The sequence below is a fragment of the Neophocaena asiaeorientalis genome, unplaced genomic scaffold, assembly GCF_003031525.2.
Source record: "Neophocaena asiaeorientalis asiaeorientalis breed wild unplaced genomic scaffold, Neophocaena_asiaeorientalis_V1.1 scaffold461, whole genome shotgun sequence".
Lineage (NCBI taxonomy): Eukaryota > Metazoa > Chordata > Mammalia > Artiodactyla > Phocoenidae > Neophocaena > Neophocaena asiaeorientalis.
In genome coordinates this window covers 1321171-1333909 of record NW_020173230.1, presented here as the reverse complement: position 1 = coordinate 1333909, position 12739 = coordinate 1321171, and the positions used below count along the sequence as shown (strand labels likewise).

At 43.1% G+C, this 12739-nt stretch overlaps 1 protein-coding gene across 13 annotated transcripts in view; it reads right to left on the bottom strand.

Moving 5' to 3' along the window:
* The window catches only part of TRRAP (transformation/transcription domain associated protein), a 107666-nt gene that overhangs the window by 72730 nt on the left and 22197 nt on the right, over positions 1-12739 (bottom strand). For 11 of the 13 annotated variants that reach the window (XM_024745414.1, XM_024745405.1, XM_024745412.1 and 8 more), the window contains 8 exons: positions 12579-12739; positions 12393-12490; positions 11709-11903; positions 10694-10885; positions 8264-8429; positions 6409-6665; positions 4176-4376; positions 1434-1585 (listed from right to left, as the gene is read on the bottom strand). The exon at positions 12579-12739 is cut by the window's right edge and continues 185 nt beyond it. In XM_024745414.1, the coding sequence (XP_024601182.1) occupies positions 1434-1585; positions 4176-4376; positions 6409-6665; positions 8264-8429; positions 10694-10885; positions 11709-11903; positions 12393-12490; positions 12579-12739 (1422 nt within the window). The remainder of the gene's footprint in view (positions 1-1433; positions 1586-4175; positions 4377-6408; positions 6666-8263; positions 8430-10693; positions 10886-11708; positions 11904-12392; positions 12491-12578) is intronic. The other 2 variants (XM_024745411.1, XM_024745418.1) reach the window with 1 other exon arrangement.

Genomic DNA, 12739 nt, shown 5'->3' with positions numbered 1-12739 from the left:
CTGAGCCTGTGCTCTAGAGCCCACGAGCCTCAACTACTGAGCCTGCGTGCTGCAACTACTGAAGCCTGTGCCCCTAGAGCCGGTGCTCCGCAACAAGAGAAGCCACTTCAACGAGAAGCCCGCACACCGCAATGAAGAGTAGCCTCTGCTCACCGCAACTAGAGAGAAAAGCCCGCACGCAGCAACGAAGACCCAACGCAGCCAAAAAATAAAAAATTTTTTTTCAAAATTATATTAGAAAAAAGGAACCGTACAATATGCAGCCCTGGGTTTGGCTTCCTTCCCTTAGCCTGGTGTTGGAAATGATCTATTCATCTTGGAACACGAGTCAGTAGTTAATTCCTTGTTACTGCTGAGATTTCGTTGTATCCACACACCACGGATGACAGACATCTGGACTGTTTCCAGTCTATTATGATTCTTAAGGCTACAAGTTTCCCTCAAAATATAGCCTTAGTTGTACCCCAATTACATCTGACCACATATTGCCCTTTTCTTTGCTCTTCATTCCTGTGGGACTTCAAGCAACTATGCCACTTGACACTATTCTACATGTCTCTTAATTCTTTTTAAAATTTTTCATCTTCTCTCTCTGCACACATTCTGGATAATTTCTTTTGACTTATCTCTTACCTAAAGATTCTCTTTCTCCTTTCTTTTCTTTAATCTGCTTGGGCAATTTTTATAAGGTTTGTAATTTCTTGGAATGTTTTCAAGTTTGTCTTTCATTTATTTTAAACACAGCAGAAGCATAGTTATAACCTAGCTGTGGAGATCCTCATATCTTCAGTCTGAGTAGATCTCTTTCTGCTGATTCTGTGGGCTCTTATTCATGCTGCCTTATTTCCTTGTGCACTTGGCTATTTCTCACTGCTCTCTCTCCAATGCTCTTTCAACAACTGAGCACCTACTATATATCTGGCATCATCTTTGATGCCGTGAGAAACGTAAAAATACAAAGAAAAAACCTCTTCCCTGAAACCTATAACACAGAAAGATGACAAACATACATTACCACAAAAGATCATTATATAAAGGTCACAGCCTTAAGTGATATGAGCGAAATAAAAATGTCACACAAAAGGATCACTCTGGATTGGAAAAGCAAAAGATCCCCTGAACACCTATCATGTGCAGGTGCTGCAAATGTAACGGTGAGCCGAAGGGAGAGAGGACTGACCCTTGATTCCTGAAGCTTGCGCCCTAGTGGAGGAGGCAATACTAAAGGAGGATTACGACTGAGAGAAATTCTAACTCGCAAGCGCCCAAGGTTCTTCCCGTTTTCTCTAAAAAGCAAGAGAAGCATTGCTGAGCAAACAACATGTCATTTTCCTGAACTGAAGAAACATACTTAAAACACTAAGAGATCTGGGAGGTCCTCTCCATCCCTAATTTTCTCTGCCCCAGCACAGAGAATTAAATCATCAGCATACTTAGGGTGTGCCAGGAGCTGGTAGAGTGCGTGTTTATTGTCCTCCAGACTCATCATTGCCACCAGGAAGCACCTGATCACTTCCCACGCCTGTCTCCGGTAGTAGGGCTCCGTGTTGGCGCTCTTCAGGCAGTCCAGAGCCGTTTCAATGGCCTACAGCAAAGAAACGCAAAAACTGTAGTCTGTGCTGAAATGACGTGACTCTGAGAAGCTTGCACGGAAAGCACGTGCACCACGCAGGAGAACCTGAATGCGTGCTTGCTCCTGAAGAGAGCACAGGGGGCCTGCAGACAGGCTAGCAGGTGTTCTCCAAATGAAACCTCCAGAGAAGGTGACAGAAGTATTATGACATCAAGAGCTGCCATGGTTCAAACTGAAATGGGACGTGGAGTTCACTAATTTCATGCTTAAGTAGCCAATGGGAGATTCCAGAGATTAAGTGAGCTCAGAAGGCCTCTTGTGGCAGATTTGCTGGATCAAACTACCATCTGAGTCGTCTCAGTTCAAAACTAAAAGATGGCTTTCCTAAGCTTTTACTAAACTCTCTCTTTAAAAGAGGGTTTACTTCATTTTTGCAGAAAACCTACAATAGCTACATACACATTTTAGCCTTTTCATTAGGTTGACCAGGAAGGCAGGGAAGGAACAATCACACACAAAAAAACACTTGGAGTCTTTAACAGCTAAGATATTAATGTTAAAGATACTTATATACCTAGAAATCAAAGCCCCAATCTGTGTTGAAGATTAAAGATTTATCCCGGCCACGTGTGAGGAACCAGAGCTGACACGGACAGGGGCCCCACCCTCCAGACGCAGCCAGGCGACACAGCACAGAGGGTGACAAGGGCCCCTCACTGCATCACTCCCAGCTTGCGTGTCTGAGCTCTTCTGGGGCACCACAGAAGTGCCCTTTCTCCTGCTGCCTCTGACCTGCTCAGGGTTATGTAATAAATCATGCAAGGACAGTCTGAGAAGTGTTATTTTTAAGAATCAACATAACCTACGAGCCAATTACCTGTCCCTTCCCTGCCAAAAAAGGGATTGTAAAGTATGCCAAAAGCAGAACTGCTGTCATGTAAATACACTGGCACTTGCCCTGCTGGTCATCCCCTTCCCTGCCGGTTCCTTCAGCCCTGCAGGGTGTGCCACGGTCCTCAGGATGCTACCTGCTGGGAAAAGGGCTCCGAGAGCACCACAGAGCCCCTGGGAGGGTCCAGGAGGGCCATGGAAGCTTGTCTTCAAAACCTGGTTTCTTCCACGCTTTAGATGCTTTGGGGAAGAACTACTTCTACAGGGATTTTCTTGCTCTGCTTAATCTATGCAGAGGTCAAGTAAAAGTCAGATGTCTTAGTTTTCATTCTAATACCAACCCTGCCACTGATGGGGCTAAAGCAAATAGAATCCTAACTTAAGGAAACGACCTAAAACGTGGCAACGGGCTAGATTCACCGGTTCACTGTGGTAATTTTCAAGGTAAAGACAGAATTTTAGTTGTATTTTCTTACAGGGAAACTAGTGTTTATTTGGCAAGTATTTAGATAAAGGTTTTGATGAGAAGCTAAGATTGGAAAGCGACACCGTTCTATAGGGTGGGGCTGGGAGAGGGGTGGACACAATTTGTGTGCTTGAGAAACTTGGGGGGAAAAGGTGTGTGTGTGTAGGGGGACAGGTGGACTGAGAGACGACGACAGGAAACAACTCCAGACTGACATTACCCATGCTGGGTACCCTTCCTCACAAATGTTCAGTAAAGTCTGGCTTAAAAACAAGAATTACAGAAATCACTACTGTGTGCAAGCTCCCTATAGAGAAAGGTAAACAAGCTGAGTTCTACAATACAATGCCTCAGGACGGAGTAGAGTGCGCCTGAGCAAAAGGAGGGCTTTGAGCGGTTCCAGGCCACAGGGTGCTGTTAAGACCAGGCCTGCGAGGAGTTCAAGAATCCCAGCCAGCGTCCGGCTCACTGAAATGGCTGAGTCACTCAGATACACGCGAAAGGCTTCTATAAAACCCTTTCCAAAAATGCACATTATATTAACGGCTAGATAAGTGTTCTGAAAAGACATGGTAACAATAGCTGTAACGCAGGCGGGAAGGCTGGTCATATAATAAAAAGGGGAAAGTCGAATGTGACAACGTAGATTGTAATAAATACAACCTTAGCTGTGTGACAAAGGATCAGGAGGGGTCAGTAAGGTGAAGGGGCGGTGTTCAGTAAGGATCATGCAGAAGCAGCTGAGTGCTCTACAACACGCTGGGGACAGTCTGCTGATTTTTATACAAGGGCAGAGGCGTTCTAAAGGGCACACAGAGAGAAACCAAAGAGCTGTCCGTGGTGGGCTAAGGAGCCATGTCTGGATAGAGACTGGGAGAGAAGCAGGTACTCAGGAGTGACGGGAATGAGACAGGAACGGGACTAACCTGGGTTCTAAATGACACAATATAAAACCTATTGGACATCAAAACAGACTAAGTGCAAGGGTGGGGTGGGCTGGGCGACACCTCCTGGTCCATCAAGAAGGACAGTCCTGCCCAAGGGTCCAACGTCCTCAGGGGCAACACCACCCACTGGCCTCCTGGAATGATGGAAGCTCCAACCGACCAAGCTGGGCCCCAATAAATCTTCATCTCCTTTGAGTTAGAAATTCCCACCCCAAAAGTATATGTTCTATTTCCATGTTTTCAAATAGAAATTAAATGTCTTAAAATGAAACTTACTCCCAGAGACTCCAAAATTTACCTTCTCCATCGGGAGCTGAAGAGATGCTTTACAGTCAGAAAACTCCACTGTGATACTGGGGCCTTGAACTTCAGTCACGACGTAGTGCAGCTTCTGGGACTCCTTCAACATCTTCCTGTTGCTGCCACCAAATTTACCAAGGACACGATAGGCCACGTGCGAAATGCTGTCTGCAGGGTTGCGTAAAGTGCGCCACAAAGCCTGAAAGTCAGTACGCTTTCATTAACCCTCCGAGGCGATGCAGTCCCACGGTCCCCCAATCCCAACTCAAAAGTTATGAAAGACTACACGGCAAAAACTCCTCCTCCCGCCTCCGTCCCCCAAACACACAGTTCCCTTCTGGAAACCAACGATGTTAGTCAGGTGTGTCCTTCCAGAGAAATCGTATGACTTTACAGAAAATGCACATATAAATATAAATGTTCTTCCATGGAAGAACAAATGGTAGCGTGTCATAAACAGTGCAGAGCTCAAAGGCGAGAAAACTGAACAACACATAGTTTGGGCAGATATACAAAATGGGATGGGGGAGCAGAGCGGAAAACACGATTTGCTGCCACAGTTCTTGGCCTTGGGCTAGACGGTGCCTTCTCAGGTTTTTACTTCTATCATTAGGCTTTATAACTTACAAACATGATACACAACTACCTTTTACATTTCAAATCTGATATTACAAAGGACAGTGAAGAGGGAAAACAGTGATCATAAAGGGACCTGCATTACGGGAAAAATGAGTTACTGTGTACCTTGTACTCACAATTAGTATAAGGAACAGAGACGTACTCAATTGTTCCAAAACACTCTGTCAGTTTTCCCACACCTTTTCACCTAAATTATCATAAGCCCTGAAAATCACCATAGCTCACTATTTAAACCTATTTTCTTAGACCACCTTCTGTAACAATGCCAGGTATTAGTGTCCAACGACAGTCAACATAAAATCTTGGAACTCGTCTTAAAAGCAAAATTCCAATTTCTCTTACATTCCTGTAGGTCCAAAGAGGCTTCCCTTCATGACTGTCGAGAGATGTAGTCTAAGACTCCTTACCCTCCACCTGGCCCACCCAAAGCTCAGGTATCCTCAGGAGAGGGGTCTTCTGCTTACCTCCCCAGGAGTGGGTGGCACTGGGAACGGGAGGGTCCAATCTCCCAGCACTCGCACAGGTTCGTAGCGGGTTGACGGTACTCTGCCAGTTGTCCAGCAGGTAGGGTAACTGTGCCTCCGAAAGCAAGAAGCAGCCCTGACCCAATTCTCCCTGGGGCTGTCTGCCTCACAGAAGGGCAAGAGGCCCAAGAACCCATCCTTGCCTCCTCTTCCCACAGGAAGCTCACCCAGGCTTGGGTCGGGCCCACGGCCTGCCTTCCAGAACCAACGGTCCTGTTCTCCGCTCAGGCTCGAGAGTCAGTCAAGCCTCCAAATGACTGGACTTGGACCTGGAGGCTCCAACCCAACCTCTAGGCCATGCTCTCCTGCCTAGATGGAGCCCAAGATCTAAATTTCAGGACTGGCAAGCGAGTCCTGGTTGCACCTCCAACCTACTGTCCAGAGACTCCTGTACTTGAGTTACTGCCCATCACAGAAAGCTGGCATTTGGACTACCTACTTGGGGCCAAATATTCTACACCAAAGGGGCAGGTGAGTAAGCAACAGGCAGCCTGAATCTCGAACAATTACCAACCACATTACAAATCATTACCATCAGCAAAACATGAAGGAATAACCTGATATCTGACACTGAGCTCTAATAACCAAAAATATAAAATGGCTTCAAAACTGCCTCCTTTCTTATCTGCTCTGTTTCCTTTGGGGGTGGCCAGACAGCTCTACTTCCTTTACAAGTTTGCATCTCTACTGTGTAACTCAACATCTCTCCTGGATAAAGAGAGGATCTCCCTGGAAGAAACAGCAGCCATTTAACACCTGCCTTCCCAAGTCATCAACTTCACGAGAACATGACACTGTGAAAGCCCTCTGAAAGGGGATCAATACTGCAAAACAAATATTCACTCAATACCTGCAATATTTCTTGACATCGTTTCATAAGCCAGAAGACTCACACAGCAAGTTGAAGGCTACACCAGTAGCCCACCAGAGAGCAGGGAGCCCACCACTCCGCACGGCGACCTCAACAGTGGCCAGTCACTTCTGAAACTGACAGCCTAAAATCCTCAGTGAGAACTAGATATGTAAGTCCTGGCGCCCTCTGCTGGCGGCACGGAAACGCAGACTTACCTGCATGAGCTCTGCGCGCACCGGCTGGATGTGGTCATAGAGGAAGTCGGGCTGCAGGTTGTCCACACACAACTCCAGAGTCCTCAGGCCTTGGCTGACCAACGTCTGCGACCCATTGAGAGCCGACACCAAGGGGTCCATCAACATGGGCAGATAGGGCAGGAGCGAGCTCAGCCGCACGGGCACCGTGAGACACAACTCCACGAAGAGGTCCTTCATGTGCTGCTTGTGGAGGCCACTCTGCAGCATGTTCAGCCCTAAACACAGGGTGTGAGGCCGTCAGGGGGAAGTTACTTCCCAGACACATGCCCAAGTTAACTGTACAGAGTAAGTGACCCGCCTTTTCACATAAACATCAACCCGATAGTAGGAAGGCTTTTTACGCCGTATAATTTCTGTGTTAGCTAAATCTATTCTGTAACTGTACCCTGTGACCTCTTCCGTCTACCTTATTCGTGGTGACAACAGCAGGCTGCACAGTTTCAGTTACAATTAATACTATTTAATATTGATTAAATTAATATTAAGGACTAATAAATATTATACATCAAACTTTTAAAAATCATGTCATGCGATGAATAAGCCCAGTCTAAAGAAACAGACTTCAATATGACGTGTCCATATCAAGCTTGATGTTTATAACCTTACGTGTTTTTTCAGATTTCCAGTAAACCACAGTTGATGTCTATGCTCTAAAATAAACATTAAAAAAAAAAATCCACTTTCGGTTTTTATAAATGGGAGGAGCTTCCTGCTCATAAACACAACCCCCCAACTTTTCACGAGGGTAACCAAGTATTTACTGAGCCCCTTCCTAAGACATGTCAGATCAGCACCTGCCCACAGAACCTTAAAGACAAGTGGAAAGAGAAAAGCAAGTAACAGTGGCCGCAAAGGCACATCCCAGGCAGCTGAGGCTGAAGAAAGAGGAGCTATCAGGGAAGGCCAAGGCATCACACAGCAGCCACACCAGATTCAGAATCCAAAGGAGAAGGTGGGTGAGGAGAGGGCACAGCTAAGTTCCCAAGGAGGGGATGTACTTGAACAAAACCAGGTGGGGAGAAGTAAGGCTGGGAAGAGCTTAGGAGGGAAAATCAGACTGATCAGAGCAGAGGGCGCAGGCTGGGGAAGACTGGGGACGGGGTCAAACACGGACGACAGAGCCTGACTATGGGCCTCTTTAAGCACCTGGCCTGGGGGATGTAGGGCCATGTTACATTCATCATTTTCAAGGATTTCCCAGTTGTGAAGATTCAATCCCTTGCCAAGCGCTCACCCTTCCAAAAAAAAAAAATTCCTAGGATAGTGTTTCTAGTCAGTTCATACCTGTAAACATTCACTGGACCCAATATCCCTTTTAGTTATATATACCTTGAAAGCATTCCTAACACACAGGAATAAAAGAATTCTGTCTATGCAAGTTAGCAACTAGATAAAAATATAAACATATTTTTATGTATTTTATATAAAGCTTATATCAGCTTTGTAACTTGTTTTTTTCCCTTCTTGTTCTGATTCTCTTTCAATCTAGGGATCCCTGACCTTACTAAACCACTTTCTAGAACTGCTTATCAAACGCTACAAAAATGTAACAAAGTCCTAACCGGGGTAACTAAGACCTTCCAACTCCCATTCAACTCTGAGCAGGGAGAAAAACCCATCCCTTTAAAGATGCACTGCCTTTAAAGAGAGGACACAGGGATGGACACACACATACACACACTGCAGGGGACATGTACATACATCCCCTCACCATGACCTTCACCAGGTGCAGAGCAGGAACCCCAGCAACCAAGGGAAGCAAGACCCATGCACGCACACAAGACTAAAAGGCAACCAACATCACTGCGCTGACCTTGCAGTAGGTTTGGAAGGAGAGGCAAAAATTCCTGATACAGGAGATCATGGCTACCTCCCCCGATGGAGCGGAACAAGGCTCGAAGCAGCAGGAAGTAGTTATAGGGTTCTTTGGCAGTCTGGGCGAGCTCCATTGAGCTGTTCACGATCTTGTGCAGGTGAGGCTGCAGGATGGAGAAAAGGCAGGTTAACAAGCTCTAAATGAGGAGGGTTCACTGCAAAAAGATAGGAATGGAAGGTAATTTTGATGAATTTATTCTAAAAGGAAAAACAAAACAAAAATTTTCCAACTGTTATTTGACTCAAATTAATTTCTTTTAAAACATATGTACGCTTCCACCAGTTTGGCTGTGAAAGAAGCATTTACTAGGTTCCCATCTTACTATGTAGGTACATGATGCTGAGCAGACACTTTGCAACAGGAACTGGAGGGCCTGTGAGCTCTACTGTTCTTGTGAACAGTCCTTCATGAGATCAAATAATCAAGTAAGATGAGGGACTTCCCTGGTAGCACAGTAGTTAAGAATCCGCCTGCCAATGCAGGGGACACGGGTTCAATCCCTGGTCCGGGAAGATCCCACATGCTACGGAGCAACTAAGCCCGTGAGCCACAACTACTGAGCCCGTGTGCCACAACTGCTGAAGCCCGTGCACCTAGAGCCCGCGCTCTGCAACAAGAGAAGCCACTGCAATGAGAAGCCCATGCACCACAACAAAGACTAGCCCCCGCTCGCCGCAACTAGAGTAAGCCCGCACGTTGCAATGAAGACCTAATGCAGCCAAAAATAAATAATAAATTTATAAAATAAAATAAACTTTAAAAAAAAAATCAAACAAAATGAAAGAAGCCTGTTCCTTAACTATCAGAATGCAAAATGCAACCTAAAGGAACTGAAACTTCGCTACCAAATACCATACATGCAAAGTTTGGAAGAACCTCAAAAGACATTTGAGATGGTAACGTTTTAGAAGACTTAATCGAAAAACGTGTTCATGAGCATTTTATTAGCTTATAGTAAGTTTAATCAACATTTTAAGACAGATTAGTTTTTTATCTTGTACTTCAAATCCTAGTTTTGACATGTGACAGGTTAAGTTTGATGTGAATTTTTTTGCAGGTGTATTTAAAGTGAACTGTGAACTGTAAGCTACCTGTATAGTCAGTGATACAATTACAAGTCTGTTACTGTATATGGCAAGATATATTTCTTTTATGGATAAATCACATATATTAGTCTCATGACAAAACGTTCTATGAAATTATTCTTTGAACATCTTTCTTGAACAATATTCCAAAACCCCATCATTAGACTTGTCTAATCTATTAGATTTTATTCTTTTTTGTTGGTTGTTGTTCTACATAGTTGTCCCAGATATCGGCAAAAATGCAATTATTTGAAGATACCAAATTATGTGGACAGACTATTAAATATTTTATATCTTTCTAAAAATTTGAATATTTTCTTTTTATACTAACACAGAAGTAATGTCAAGGTTGTTGACAACTGATTACTATATAACTGAAAAAATGGAGGAAACTGTCACATAAAAGCACAAATTCCTGGTGCTTTATATCACCACCTATATATTTACTTCAGAAAAAAACAGATCTTTTCCCCAATGGGAAAACATCTCTCTTCAGACAGAACTGATGATAATATTCAACCTTCTACAGAAATTAAGTGGAAGAGAATTTTGATAAGGTTTTTGTTCCATCTGCTGCCTTTAGTGGATGATGTAACCATGCATTGGTTTCTGCCATTTGCTAGAATCAAATAACTGATGAGATAAAATTACACGTATAGGATTAGTCATCTATAAAAATGTGTTATGAGACACATCCCTCCCAGATGGTCTTAATAAAGGACACAAATTGGCTAGAGCTCTTTATTCAGAGGGGAAAAATGAACAAATAGGCCTGAAATGGGATGTTTATGTGCTGCCACAGAAAATATGAACACAGAGAAGATGTGCTGTGGAAGATGGGTATGTGATGAGAACTGTTACACAGCCAACCATTTCCCATTGGATCTGAGAGGTAAGATGTTTTTTCCTCTTATATTCTTCTGTGTCACTCAATTTAAAAAAAAAAAAAAAAGCAGTGTGCTCCTACACTACTTGTGTGATCCACACAAGAAATGAGTTTAAAAAAGAAAATCAGGGTGCCAAGACTAATGACAACCCCTGCCTACCACGAAAGCTCTGAAGTGTTCATTTTGAATTAGGAGACAAATAGATTAAGCTCTGCTTTAGAAACACATGAAATGTTTTCTACACTTGGCCCTGATTCGTTGTAAACATTTATTAATTCAATATTACAATATTTATAAATATAAAGAGCAACGCCAGTTTCTGTTCAAAATGAAGAAAATTAAAAAGCAACAACAAAAAAACCCAAACACAATGCACAGCTTGGATCTGAGTTTACCTTCAGCATTTGTTCGTTTTCAGCTGCAAAGAGGGAGACGGAGCCAAAGACCAACTTGAACAGCTTGAGGTACAGGTTGGAGAGTTCCACATTGGAGCCCATTTCTGGCAGGCGGTCCAGGAGATATTCCACCAGAATTGTAGCAAACAGAGCAGAGGTAGTAGGATTTGCCAAGAAGGAATTGGCAACAATCTGTCAAAACAAGAAACACATGTGACAAAAATCATTACTTCCAAAAAAAAAAATCCCACAAGGACTCAGGGGCAAAAAATACACAAATCAATTTTCACTGCAAAGTAAAGGAGCTGTTACCGTGGAGGATTCCTGGACTGAATGTCAATATTACAACATAGTGTGAGTGTGTGAGTGTTTGGTAACTGCAGTCATTGTTGCTTTTGTTGTGGTCATCCATTTACAATGCTTGGTGTCAGTCTATCTATCTCTTGTAAAAACAGAATACAGTGTGTGTGTGTGAGTTGTGAGAAAAAAAAGAAAAGAAAGAAAAGAAAACTACCATATGGCAATTGTATCAGTTACCTATTACTTTGTAACAAATTACCCCAAAGTGCAATGGCTTAAAACAACACACATTATTTCACAGTTAAAAAAAAAAAAAAATCATTACTTCCCCAAAGCAGATTCAAGAAAAAATAATGAACTTTCCAAAATTACAAAATCAAATCTGTATCAGACACTTCAAGAAATGAATTATCCACCAAAAGAAAAAAAACAAAACCGATTTGAGCACTGAGTGGAGTTCACCTAAGTACTTAATCTGTCATTTTATTGTCACCATCAAGGACCAAGAGCCTACAGCTAACACGTATTTAATTTCTACTATGAAAGGAAGTGGTCCAAAGCATCTTAAACTTTTGAAATTTTTTTTTTTTACTACAGCCTAATAGTTCTCTAAATTTTGCTCTACAGCACTATCCTCAGGCATATCACTTACAAAATAAAAGGAATACCAAGTACTCGACACATGCTGAAAGAACATAAGAAAAGAGTGTCATACCTGAAGAGCGTAATTTTTTGAGATTCTTTCCACCATATAAGGGACTGTAGTCTGAAAGATTTCTTTAAACGTTAATGGGTTCATCATCGTGAAGACGCCGGCAAAGTGCTCCAATACCTCCTTCTCTTCCTTCATTCTAACAGTTTGGCAGTTTGCTACTCGAATGTATGTCTGTCCATTTCCTGCTATCTGGACCTAGCATGGGAAAAAAACCACGGGAATTAAAACTGAATATCTCTGAATATATTCCAATACACAATCAGATCAACTGAATACTTAAAACAGAGTATTTGAATTAGATAACAAATCTCCGCCACCTCCCCCCTCCCAAATCTTTTAAATTCTCTATTTTCACCTTAAATTTGCAGGGGGAAAAAAAAAGACCTCAGAAAACAAAAACCTTCATTAGGTGTTTAAAACAGTAAGAAATTTAGTAAAATTAAATATCGTTTCTATTGCGTTCCCTTTACACCATCTGCCCCTCAAAATACACTGACACTTACAGGAATTCTCACCATAAATGCAACCCTATGCTACAGAACAAAAGCAAACCTCGGTATATGAATACTCTAGACCATCCAAATAGTAACAGATTTCTGAGACCCCTTCCATCACTAGCACCTCTAATTCTAAGAGGCATTTTCCACACTCAGGAGCCTGGTTTGAGGGCACTCACTGCCTTACCTGATAAATATCTAAAGCCTGCATTGCATATTTCACAAGTTTTATGTAAATCTGAGTCTCTTTGGGCTGCAACTGCTTGTTGGGAATGAACTGAGCTTCTGGAAAAGAGAGCACAATAAGTTAATGTGAATAAAACCCACTCTATGAAAAACATCATTTGTCGAAGTGATTCAAGAGCAAAATTACCACCAGGCGCTTTGCACGACGTTATGCCCCACGTGATTGTCTTGACGCCACAGACCAAGGTTTTTACCAAACTCCGGCAATCCGTGACTTGGAATGTCTGCTTGTCTTCCTTGTCCTTTTCTCCTTGCTTCTCAAAGGGAGGCACGGGGGCTGGCGTCACG